Source organism: Oncorhynchus nerka, linkage group LG28 (genome assembly GCF_034236695.1).
Source record: "Oncorhynchus nerka isolate Pitt River linkage group LG28, Oner_Uvic_2.0, whole genome shotgun sequence".
NCBI classification, from domain to species: domain Eukaryota; kingdom Metazoa; phylum Chordata; class Actinopteri; order Salmoniformes; family Salmonidae; genus Oncorhynchus; species Oncorhynchus nerka.
The window spans coordinates 18,232,105-18,245,662 of NC_088423.1; the positions used below are offsets into that span (position 1 = coordinate 18,232,105).

The 13,558-nt window shown below is 45.2% G+C and overlaps 1 protein-coding gene across 2 annotated transcripts in view; it reads left to right on the plus strand.

Annotated features, from left to right (window-relative positions):
• The window catches only part of LOC115113833 (disks large homolog 5-like), a 167,826-nt gene that overhangs the window by 51,048 nt on the left and 103,220 nt on the right, over nucleotides 1-13,558 (plus strand). The window contains exons 2-5 of one of the 2 annotated variants that reach the window (XM_065012672.1): nucleotides 3,959-4,027; nucleotides 8,354-8,528; nucleotides 10,393-10,536; nucleotides 13,470-13,536. In XM_065012672.1, the coding sequence (XP_064868744.1) occupies nucleotides 3,959-4,027; nucleotides 8,354-8,528; nucleotides 10,393-10,536; nucleotides 13,470-13,536 (455 nt within the window). The remainder of the gene's footprint in view (nucleotides 1-3,958; nucleotides 4,028-8,353; nucleotides 8,529-10,392; nucleotides 10,537-13,469; nucleotides 13,537-13,558) is intronic. The other variant, XM_065012673.1, reaches the window with a different exon arrangement.

Sequence of the window (13,558 nt, forward strand, 5' to 3'; positions counted from 1 at the left end):
GACATTCAGAGACTTGTCGCAAAGCCACTCCTGCACTTTCTTGGCTGTGTGCTTAGGGTCATTGTCCTGTTGGAAGGTGAACCTTCGCCCCAGTCTGAGGTCCTAACCTGCTCCAGAGCGCTTTTCATCAAGAATCTCTCTGTATTTTGCTCCATTCATCTTTCCCTTGATCCTGACTAGTCTTCCAGTCCCTGCGTCTGAAAAACATCCCCACACTATGATGCTGCCACCACCATGCTTCACTGTAGGGATGATGCAAGGTTCCCTCAAGACGTGACACTTGGTATTCAGGCCAAAGAGTCTTTAGGTGCCTTTTGACAAACTCCAAGCAGGCTGTCATGTGCCTTTTACTGAGGAGTGGCTTCCGTCTGGCCACTCTACCATAAAGGCCTGATTGGTGGAGTGCTGCAGAGATGGTTGTCCTTCTGGAAGGTTCTCCCATCTTCCAGAGGAACTCTGGTGCTCTGTCAGAGTGACCATCGGGTTCACGGTCACCTCCGTAACCAAGGCCCTTCTCCCCCGATTGCTCAGTTTGGCCGGGCGGCCAGCTCTAGGAAGAGTCTTCGTGGTTCCAAACTTCTTCCATTTAAGAATGATGGAGGCCACTGTGGTCTTGCTGCAGACATTTTCTTGGTACACTTCCCCAGATCTGTGCCTCGACACAATCCTGTCTCGACCTCATGGCTTGGTTTTTGCTCTGACATGCACTGTCAACTGTGGGGCCTTATATAGACAAGTATGTGCCTTTCCAAATCATGTCAAATCAATTGAATTTACCACAGGTGAACTCCAATCAAGTTCTAGAAACATCTCATGGATGATCAATGGAAACAGGATGCACCTGAGCTCAATTTCGAGTCTCATAGTAAAGGGTCTGAATACTTATGTCAATAAACTATTTCTGTTTTTTACAATGGGATATTTTGTGTAGATTGCTGAGGATTTTTATTTATTTAAGCAAATTTAGAGTAAGACTGTAATGTAACAAAATGTGGGGAAAGTCAAGGGGTCTGAACACTTTCCGACTCCTTGACTTTATTTGTAAATATATTTATTTTTTAAAGGGGCAATATGTAACTTTTTGGTGACCAAATTCACATAGAAATGGGAGTTAAGGATCTGTCATTTTCATTGAAAGCAAGTTTAAGAAGTGGTAGAGCTATTTTGTGTGCTTTAACTCTGCTTCCCGTTCTTAAGGTTAGTTTTTGGTCTTTTACTTTTGGTTTTGTACACCAGCTTCAAACAGCTGAAAATACAATATTTCGCTTATGGAGAATATATTTCACAGCAGTTTTAGATGGTACAATGATTCTCTACACTATATGCCATCTTATTTTGTCACATAAACTGATATTAGGCGAACTCTTTGAGTTTTAGAAACCAGGAAATAGCGGAGCGGTTTCTGCATACCTTCTTGATAATTGGAGTAAACTAATGGACAACAATACTTCTACTTCCAGCCTAAACATACTATTTACATTCTACGGACAGTATATTTTACATTGTTTATCTTGTTTTTTGTTATTTTTAGTCTAACCCTACAGATACACTCAACCCCTCCCATCCATCTCTGAACACCATCCATGCCATATATTTTTCAACCGTGCTGTGATGTTTCACAAAACCTTTGAACCTTTCTATTCTCATAGCTTCTACAGATATCGCTAAGAGTGTTATTATATTATTGATTGATTGACTATGACTTTTCAAATCACCCAGCAGTGCTATTTGCAGTGTTAGCTTCAGGTAAATGTTGTAATTCTTCAGCTAATCCTGAACCTGTGACCAAAAACAAGCAGTACCAAAACAAGTGATCTAATGATTCTGTCTCTTCAATTTGTATTAGTTATATACACATGATATATGTGGAGTACATAATGCAACAAAATGCTTTCTTGCAAGTTCACCTTCAAGACAATGCAACAACAATAGATAAGTAATTAAGTGAATATAATATCATGCATTTAAGTGCAAAAATGTATGCACCAAGAATATAACTTATTAATGCCTCATTAGCTTAGTTAAACTGTCGTACCCCATCAGAACCAAAATATAAGCATGCTCCGTTGTTTGGAAACAATGTAATTGTAAACAAACACTGTATAACCTCCAACCTTGGTAAGTCCATGGTCCCACCTTGCATCCTTAGCTCTATTCATTTGAGAGTGGTTACATTGCTCCTATCCCTCAGCTGTTTACCCGAACAGTGGTGGGGTGTCCACTTCGTTGTTTGTACTGCAGATTGTCCCTTCAACAGAGTTGTATGTCATCTGGATGTCGATGGCGTGTGCTCTGGCTCTTCTGTCAGACCCGACCAAAGCCTGTCGTCTGTCCGTCTGTCCTCTGTCTGTCTGTTGTCTGCCTGTCATCTGTCCGTCTGTCCTCTGTCTGTCTGTTGTCTGCCTGTCGTCTGTCCGTCTGTCCTCTGTCTGTCTGTCTGTCTGTTGTCTGCCTGTCGTCTGTCCGTCTGTCCTCTGTCTGTCTGTTGTCTGCCTGTCATCTGTCCGTCTGTCCTCTGTCTGTCTGTTGTCTGCCTGTCGTCTGTCCGTCTGTCCTCTGTCTGTCTGTTGTCTGCCTGTTGTCTGTCCGTCTGTCCTCTGTCTGTCTGTTGTCTGCCTGTCGTCTGTCCGTCTGTCCTCTGTCTGTCTGTTGTCTGCCTGTCGTCTGTCCGTCTGTCCTCTGTCTGTCTGTTGTCTGCCTGTCGTCTGTCCGTCTGTCCTCTGTCTGTCTGTCTGTTGTCTGCCTGTCGTCTGTCCGTCTGTCCTCTGTCTGTCTGTTGTCTGCCTGTCATCTGTCCGTCTGTCCTCTGTCTGTCTGTTGTCTGCCTGTCATCTGTCCGTCTGTCCTCTGTCTGTCTGTTGTCTGCCTGTCGTCTGTCCGTCTGTCCTCTGTCTGTCTGTTGTCTGCCTGTCGTCTGTCCGTCTGTCCCCTGTCTGTCTGTTGTCTGCCTGTCGTCTGTCCGTCTGTCCTCTGTCTGTCTGTTGTCTGCCTGTCGTCTGTCCGTCTATCTGTCTGTTGTCTGCCTGTCGTCTGTCCGTCTGTCCTCTGTCGTCTGCCTGTCGTCTGTCTGTCTCTCATCTGTCTCTCATCTGAAGTTGAACCAAAGTCTCTTACTGATCTATGAATAACCCCTTTAAACTCAACCAAGCCTGTGTAGTGTAGTTAGTCACTGAGTAATACACAGCATTGAGGCACAATACTACAGTAGGCTACGGTACTATAGATAATAATGATAATACATTTCATTTGTGAAGCACTTTTATCACACCCAAGGTGCTGATGTAATCAGAGCATGATTAATGAATGTCACTATAAATGTGTGGTGTCAACAGCGTTGGGATTTCAGACAGCAAAAATACACATTTCCGTTTATTTTTATGTTGAATATCTGTAACGGTTTTCTGTATGTGAAGGAGAGTCAGACCAAAATGCGGCGTGGCTATTGCGATCCATGTTTAATGAAACAAAGTAGACACGAATCAAATACAAAAACGTAACACGAAAACCGAAACAGCCTAATACTGGTGCAAAGTAACACAGAGACAGTAACAAGGACAATCACCCACAAAACCCAACACCAAACAGGCTACCTAAATATGATTCCCAATCAGAGACAATGACGAACACCTGCCTCTGATTGAGAACCATATCAGGCCAAACATAGAACTAGACAAACTAGACATGTAACATAGAATGCCCACTCAGCTCACACCCTGACCAACCAAAACATAGAAACATACAAAGCAAACTATGGTCAGGGTGTGACAATATCAAACATTTTATTGAATCACAAACACAAAACAGGCAGGCCGGTACAACACACTTCTTACGTACATCAGATTAGTTACAGTTACATGTTTGAATTAGTCAACTTCCAGACACATTTTTGTTTTGATGAACAGTAAGGATGTATTGTATAAATGGACTGACTTTAATCTCTTTGTGTCCTGTTTGGCAGGGTCCACCTACAGTGTTTTGTCTACCATGCCGTCTGACTCTGAAAGCAGCACTTCCCTCAGTAGCGCAGGTGAGCCTGGATGGGTTTCTCTCTTTTGGCAGTAGTAGGGTTGCAAAATTCCCAGGTTTGCTAGAAACTCAAGTTGGAATATTCCTGGAATCAGGCGCAAATAAACAGGAAATCCGGAATCCTCCAACTAGGATTTCTGGAAAAATCCTGTAGTAGTATGAATGTTTGAATATAAATGTATTGTTCTTACGGATTATGAAACTAGGTGAATGTGGTCCAGAGAACTGGCTAACCAACCAGACAGCATGCTATTTCTGACTTTCAGTCAGCACAAACAAGTGATTACACAGATGTGAAAGGATTTACAAAAGCAACCCACCAACCCCCCAGAATGGTTTTCAGTGAGCCATTCTCTCTCTGAGGGAGAGAGATAGAGGCTGTGTACCAAATGGCACCCTATTCCCTACATGGTGCACTACATTTTACCAGAGCCCTATGGGGCCTGGTCACAAGTAGTGCACTATATAGGGAATGAGGTGTCATTTGGGTGGAGGCCAGAGGGATTGCCCTGCAGGGCAGAGCTACTGAAAGAGGAGAGGGACGCATGACTCTGTTGTGGTGCTTGTTGTTGTCTTCAGTCAGAGGTCCAGAAAGAAAACAAATAGAGCTGTTTTGTTTATGTCAACACTGCAACATAGGCCCTTTGATTGAATGAATTGAGACATGGCTGGAGTGTTGGACTGATTACACTCACAAGTCAACGGTTAAAGGGGCCATCTGGGATTGTTACATCCAAATGAATGGTATGTAGCCATTGGTTCTTAAAGACTTCAGCTCCTAACTGCCTCGATCTTAGTTAAAAAACAGTGTGTCCGCTTTGTTATTGTTTAAATCCCAGGTTGCCCCTTTATTGTACTTCCGGCGCCGACAGAGATGGCCGCCTCGCTTCGCGTTCCTAGGAAACTATGCAGTTTTTTTTTTTTTTTTTACGTGTTATTTCTTACATTAGTACCCCAGGTCATCTTAGGTTTCATTACATACAGTCGAGAAGAACTACTGAATATAAGATCAGCGTCAACTCACCATCAGTACGACCAAGAATATGTTTTTCGCGACGCGGATCCTGTGTTCGGCCTTACAAACAGGACAACGGAATGGATCGCATGCAGCGACCGAAAAAAACGACTCCGAAAAAGAGGGAAACGAGGCGGTCTTCTGGTCAGACTCCGGAGACGGGCAGACCGTGCACCACTCCCTAGCATTCTTCTTGCCAATGTCCAGTCTCTTGACAACAAGGTTGATGAAATCCGAGCAAGGGTAGCATTCCAGAGGGACGTCAGAGACTGTAACGTTCTGTGCTTCACGGAAACATGGCTCACTGGAGAGACGCTATCCGAAGCGGTGCAGCCAATGGGTTTCTCCACGCATCGCGCCGACAGAAACAAACACCTTTCTGGTAAGAAGAGGGGCGGGGGCGTTATGGCTAACGAGACATGGTGTGATGAAAGAAACATACAGGAACTCAAATCCTTCTGTTCACCTGATTTAGAATTCCTCACAATCAAATGTAGACCGCATTATCTACCAAGAGAATTCTCTTCGATTATAATCACAGCCGTATATATCCCCCCCAAGCAGACACATCGATGGCTCTGAACGAACTTTATTTAACTCTTTGCAAACTGGAAACCATTTATCCAGAGGCTGCATTCATTGTAGCTGGGGATTTTAACAAGGCTAATCTGAAAACAAGACTCCCTAAATTTTATCAGCATATCGATTGCGCAACCAGGGGTGGAAAAACCTTGGATCATTGTTACTCTAACTTCCGCGACGCATATAAGGCCCTGCCCCGCCCCCCTTTCGGAAAAGCTGACCACGACTCCATTTTGTTGATCCCTGCCTACAGACAGAAACTAAAACAAGAGGCTCCCACGCTGAGGTCTGTCCAACGCTGGTCCGACCAAGCTGACTCCACACTCCAAGACTGCTTCCATCACGTGGACTGGGATATGTTTCGTATTGCGTCAGATAACAACATTGACGAATACGCTGATTCGGTGTGCGAGTTCATTAGAACGTGCGTTGAAGATGTCGTTCCCATAGCAACGATTAAAACATTCCCTAACCAGAAACCGTGGATTGATGGCAGCATTCGCGTGAAACTGAAAGCGCGAACCACTGCTTTTAATCAGGGCAAGGTGTCTGGTAACATGACCGAATACAAACAGTGCAGCTATTCCTCCGCAAGGCTATCAAACAAGCTAAGCGTCAGTACAGAGACAAAGTAGAATCTCAATTCAACGGCTCAGACACAAGAGGCATGTGGCAGGGTCTACAGTCAATCACAGACTACAGGAAGAAATCCAGCCCAGTCACGGACCAGGATGTCTTGCTCCCAGGCAGACTAAATAACTTTTTTGCCCGCTTTGAGGACAATACAGTGCCACTGACACGGCCTGCAACGAAAACATGCGGTCTCTCCTTCACTGCAGCCGAGGTGAGTAAAGACATTTAAACGTGTTAACCCTCGCAGGGCTGCAGGCCCAGACGGCATCCCCAGCCGCGCCCTCAGAGCATGCGCAGACCAGCTGGCCGGTGTGTTTACGGACATATTCAATCAATCCCTATACCAGTCTGCTGTTCCCACATGCTTCAAGAGGGCCACCATTGTTCCTGTTCCCAAGAAAGCTAAGGTAACTGAGCTAAACGACTACCGCCCCGTAGCACTCACTTCCGTCATCATGAAGTGCTTTGAGAGACTAGTCAAGGACCATATCACCTCCACCCTACCTGACACCCTAGACCCACTCCAATTTGCTTACCGCCCAAATAGGTCCACAGACGATGCAATCTCAACCACACTGCACACTGCCCTAACCCATCTGGACAAGAGGAATACCTATGTGAGAATGCTGTTCATCGAGAGCATCCTGGCGGGCTGTATCACCGCCTGGTACGGCAACTGCTCCTCAACCGTAAGGCTCTCCAGAGGGTAGTGAGGTCTGCACAACGCATCACCGGGGGCAAACTACCTGCCCTCCAGGACACCTACACCACCCGATGTTACAGGAAGGCCATAAAGATCATCAAGGACATCAACCACCCGAGCCACTGCCTGTTCACCCCGCTATCATCCAGAAGGCGAGGTCAGTACAGGTGCATCAAAGCTGGGACCGAGAGACTGAAAAACAGCTTCTATCTCAAGGCCATCAGACTGTTAAACAGCCACCACTAACATTGAGTGGCTGCTGCCAACACACTGACACTGACTCAACTCCAGCCACTTTAATAATGGGAATTGATGGGAAATGATGTAAATATATCACTAGCCACTTTAAACAATGCTACCTTATATAATGTTACTTACCCTACATTATTCATCTCATATGCATACGTATATACTGTACTCTATATCATCTACTGCATCCTTATGTAATACATGTATCACTAGCCACTTTAACTATGCCACTTTGTTTACATACTCATCTCATATGTATATACTGTACTCGATACTATCTACTGTATCTTGCCTATGCTGCTCTGTACCATCACTCATTCATATATCCTTATGTACATATTCTTTATCCCCTAACACTGTGTATAAGACAGTAGTTTAGGAATTGTTAGTTAGATTACTTGTTGGTTATTCCTGCATTGTCGGAACTAGAAGCACAAGCATTTCGCTACACTCGCATTAACATCTGCTAACCATGTGTATGTGACAAATAAGATTTGATTTGATTTGATTTAAGCGTAGTCATGAAGACGTCATGTGCCACATTTTGCCCCCTGGTTTGTTTATTATTGTTGTCACATTATTCATAATAACGATGTGCTACTTTACTTTGGATTGTTTGGCTTATGTATTTCATGATGTATGACACAAGCACTCTCAATCTCCAATGTTGCCTCAAGAGTCCTCCAAATCGACATCTATGCGCTTCTGGAGATCTGAGAGGATTTGACAGGTGCAGCCTAATAAACAATATAGTTATAGCTTCGTCTTGACCTTTGATGGGCTAGGTGGAGGTAACTTTCACCACACTACTTATACAAATCAAATCCTCTCAGATCTCCACAAATGCGTAGGGCAGGGAGGAGGGTTTAGGGGTCGATTTGGTATTGGGCCTATGTCGGGTAAGGGCCCTTGCCACCTGTGGTATGCTGACTGCGGAAAGAGCGATCTCTGTCTCAATTTTTGCCTTGAATCTTCTTATGTCTTCTGAGGCCCAATCCCAAATGGATCCTATTGCCCTATGCACTTACATTTACATTTACATTTAAGTCATTTAGCAGACGCTCTTATCCAGAGCGACTTACAAATTCACATCATCTATGTCGGTGTAAGGGCCCTAGCCATCAGTGACAGTCTGACTGTGACAGGTACCATGGGTCAAGCCTCGTCCCCTCCTCCAGCCCATATGGAGAACCGCCACGGTCAGATGAGTGAGAAGATGGAGGCGGTTCTGTTCCAGCTGAGACAGGTGACCCGCGAGAGGGACGAGCTGCGTAAACGCCTGGCCCTGTCCTCGCCCGGCACCACCTTCGATGACTGCAGGTACAGTAGAACTCTTGGTAGAGACAGAACCGCTGTAGATATTGCAGGTACACTACTCTACACCGGGGATTCCCAAACTGTGGGATGCCCCCCTAGAGGGGTGGGCTCTGCAATTTTGTTGGATGCATTTTCTGTTTGTTTTTGTTGTGTTTCAGATTATTTTGTGCCCAATAGAAATGAATGGTAAATAATGTATTGTGTCATTTTGGAGTCGCTTTTATTGTAAATAAGAATAGAATATATTTCTAAACAGATTAATGTGGATGCTACCATGGTTACAGATAGTCCTGAATGAATCGTGAATAATTATGAGTGAGATAGTTAGGCGCACAAATACCATACCCCCAAGACATGCTAACCTCTCACCATTATAATAACGGGAGGTTAGCATTTTTTTGGGGGGGTGGTATGATATTTGTGTGTCGATAACTGATGCAAAATGTTCTGTCCACCAACAAGAGGCGTGTGAACAGTTTGTGTCATGAACAGTGCTTTTGCACTGGATGTTCCTCAATGCTGGAAGGGTGAAGACCTGAGGGAAGAAGTTAGGGAACCCTTTCCCTGCAACCCTCACTATAGACAGAGCCTGGCCTTCACCTGGGACCACCTTCGATGGGGGTGGATTATTCCAATATAAGAGACAGAAGCACTATAGCTACTGTAGGTACAGGACTCACTACAGAGCCAGGCGATGTACTTGACTGACATCACTTAGAACCGTTCTAGACAGACACTCAGCCAACAGATAACACGCTCACCACGGGATGACCACCCTCAGCCAACAGATAACACGCTCACCACGAGATGACCACCCTCAGCCAACAGATAACACCCTCACCAGGGATGTCCACCCTCAGCCAACAGATAACACGCTCACCAGGGATGACCACCCTCAGCCAACAGATAACACGCTCACCAGGGATGACCACCCTCAGCCAAAAGATAACACCCTCACCAGGGATGACCACCCTCAGCCAACAGATAACACCCTCACCAGGGATGACCACCCTCAGCCAACAGATAACACCCTCACCAGGGATGACCACCCTCAGCCAACAGATAACACGCTCACCAGGGATGACCACCCTCAGCCAACAGATAACACCCTCACCAGGAATGACCACCCTCAGCCAACAAATAACACCCTCACCAGGAATGACCGCCCTCAGCCAACAGATAACACCCTCACCAGGGATGACCACCCTCAGCCAACAGATAACACCCTCACCAGGGATGACCACACTCACCAGGGATGACCACCCTCAGCCAACAGATAACACCCTCACCAGGGATGACCACCCTCACCAGGGATGACCACCCTCAGCCAACAGATAACACGCTCACCAGGGATGACCACCCTCAGCCAACAGATAACACCCTCACCAGGAATGACCACCCTCAGCCAACAGATAACACCCTCACCAGGGATGACCACACTCACCAGGGATGACCACCCTCAGCCAACAGATAACACCCTCACCAGGGATGACCACCCTCACCAGGGATGACCACCCTCACCAGGAATGACCACCCTCAGCCAACAGATAACACCCTCACCAGGGATGACCACCTCTTTATTCCTCCAAAGTCACTCTACCGCCAGAAGCAGAGAAGTAAAGGCAAAAAAAGGCGACGCTAAATGGGATCCACATTTTGTGAGCTCAGCAACTCTGTTAAAACATTAAACAAGAGTATGTATTTTGAATGAAGCTACTCGTCCCCACCTCTCTCATAACCACACACCCATACCATAGCGTTCTGCACTTTAATCTGCTCCTGGGGGGCTTGGTACTGATACGTCACTCTTTTCTGTCATCTCTCGTGTGTGTGTGCATCCATTTGTGTGTGCGTGTGTGAGAACCAGGCCCAACACCAAGTCAGGCCAGGACTACGAGCATCTGAAGCTGCAGTGTATGAAGGCCATGGTGGACCTGCAGTCCTTACAGAACCAACACAGCACAACACTGAAGAGATGTGAGGAGGCCGTGAAGAAAGCTGACTTCTACCAGTGAGTGATGTTCACACACACACACACACTTTTCTAATCTACCAGTGAGTGGTAGAGTGCAGACCTGGGTTCAAATACTATTTAGAACTATTCCAAATGCATTCAATTGATCTTGCCTGGAGTGCCAGGTGGATAGGGTTAGCTCGCAACAGAAGAGCTCATTCAAGCCCACCCAAAGTGTTTGACAGTATTTCAAATAGTATTTGAACCCCGGTCTGTAGTGAAGTGCATGGGAGTGAGTGGTTGGGGTCCATAAATATTTGAGCCTTCTCCCATCTCATTTATGTTGTGTGCTCTGAATCTCTCTGTTCTAACAATCAGGCTATGGAATGAATGGATGGGCTTTTAACCTGTGTTTGTCCCTCTTATGAGATCTGTGCGTCAGATTGCACAGAACATTTTTTCCCGAGGGGTAAGAGGTCAACCAATCTCGTGTCCCATTCCAAATGCTCCTGCTCAGTTAAACCATCATCCCAATCCTTTGACACCAGGGATTTGAGGAATTCAAGTGAGCAGAGCCACTGCTTTTCTGTCAGAAAGATCAGATCATGACTGTTCTAGCCTGCGTTGTAAATGGCAACTTATTCTCTATTTAGTCTACTACATTTGACAAGAACCCATAGGTTGCACTGTGTAGGGAATAGGGTGCCATTTGGGATGCACAGCTTGTCTCTTTTACACTCTCCATTATGATGTGTTGAAATCTGTCTCGTGCAGAATTAGATCCCTTTGTCTGGTGTTTTAATGTTTAACATTGTTTTATGTACTTGATCCTTTTCCATTTAATACAGTGTTGACAGGCTTTTTTAAGCAAAGTATTCAAGCCACCAGCAATAACTGGAGGTTGAACTGCTAGAATTGAGGATTCTGCACTTGCCTCTTCCATTGACAGTCATGAATATTGGAATGGGTGCTGTCCTCATTGAAAGTCAATTTGCCTGACAGTTGTGCTTCCCATTCATCATGATCCATTCCAACTCATGGCACAGCAAGCTTCATACTAATATAGAATTATACTAGAAAGTCTAAAAAAAAGGTTTTTAAACCCACAGGCTTCTAATGAGTTCAATCACTCAATTTTCTCTATCTTTTGTTATCCTCATAAAAGATACTTACATTTTGAGCAACATATTAAGTTGGATTCCTTCTTACATTATTTTGGTAAAATTAAATCAACAAATAATTGAAATGACTTGCATTATTTTATTTTGTAAGATATTTCAACACTTTATTGAGACAGTTCTGAAATGACAGAGGAGGTAGAGATAGGTGGGAGAAACAGATTGAAGGGTTGGAGCAGGGAACCCCGGTCTTCGTGGGAAGAGGGGTGACGTGTATCTAATTCATTTGGATTATGTTGGTTGTTTTTTTGTTGTCGATTATAATTCAGCCCAGAATCATTTCTTACAGTGTGGCTGTGTGGCTGTGTGGCTGTGTGGCTGTGTGGTTGAGTGGCTGTGTGGCTGTGTGGTTGAGTGGCTGTGTGGCTGTGTGGCTGTGTGGCTGAGTGGCTGTGTGGCTGTGTGGTTGAGTGGCTGTGTGGTTGAGTGGCTGTGTGGTTGAGTGGCTGTGTGGCTGTGTGGTTGAGTGGCTGTGTGGTTGAGTGGCTGTGTGGTTGAGTGGCTGTGTGGCTGTGTGGCTGTGTGGTTGAGTGGCTGTGTGGTTGAGTGGCTGTGTGGTTGAGTGGCTGTGTGGTTGAGTGGCTGTGTGGTTGTGTGGCTGTGTGGTTGAGTGGCTGTGTGGCTGTGTGGTTGAGTGGTTGTGTGGCTGTGTGGTTGTGTGGCTGTGTGGTTGAGTGGCTGTGTGGCTGTGTGGTTGAGTGGCTGTGTGGTTGAGTGGCTGTGTGGTTGAGTGGCTGTGTGGTTGAGTGGCTGTGTGGCTGTGTGGTTGAGTGGCTGTGTGGCTGTGTGGTTGAGTGGGCAAAATTCCAATGTACCATCTTACTACCCCTAATCTGTCTAAATAAAGCATTGAGAAAATAAATATTCTCCATAGGCCCTTATCATCAATTAATATTTAGGATAATAACCATTTGCATTTCTAAACCATTGAAAGGGAAAGGCGATACCTAGTCAACCCAACCCTGTATGAGAAATTATTTTGATACTGCCTTTTACATGCACTGAAACCCCCAAAAGTGTTTTAACAACACTCTTAAAAACACCAATATTCAGATTGAAGAACCACTTTGGGTGTTTCAGAGTACTTCATTTATGTTTTAAAACACATTCTTTGTATTAAAACACTTACATTGGGTTTACATTTCAACACCAGATCTCAGCTTAGGTGCACTATTTTTCACAGTTTCATTACACAATCATGGTGTTTTGAGATTTTCTATTTTTATCGTGTACAAACACTGACTTTGCTGATAGCTACTTTATTGAGGAAAAGAAAGGCGTGAGGAGAGGGGGCCGGATGTTCTCTCTGTCTGTCCATTTGTGTGATTTAATGATGTCTGCCATACTGTCTCAATAGTGTGGGGACAACCAACCCAACAGCTGGGGCAGAATGTAAAACAGACAGATGAAGGATTAGCCCCAATGTTTAAGCCTCTGTTTCTGCCTCTAGGTCCAGGCCATGTTTGTCTTCATCTGTGGCTGCAGCAGAATTTTATTTTTATTTTTATTTACTAGCAAGTCTGCTTCTGGGGTGGACTTGCCCGTTTGGGATAAAAAGCAACTGTCCACAAAGCACTGGTAGAATGTTCCTTTAAAGCTTGAGAAAATGTTTCTTCACCAAACTGCTCACAAGTTTGAAGTTTCACAATTTTGAACACTGGATTGTGAAGCACACCCATGTCGTTTGCTCTGTGTGAATGCTCCTACCTGCTCATTGTAGCACATGAAATACAACACCTATTAAAAAGAGAACACATGCCACTGCCAGGGTCGATGCACGTTCAAGTCGGTGTATCCTTTTCCTGTTTGCAGCACGCTCCACAGCCGCCTGGCCGGCGAGCAGTCTCCGCTGAAGGAGGAGCTGGATGCTGTGAGGCAGGTAAGTTATCTGTATTCCAAGT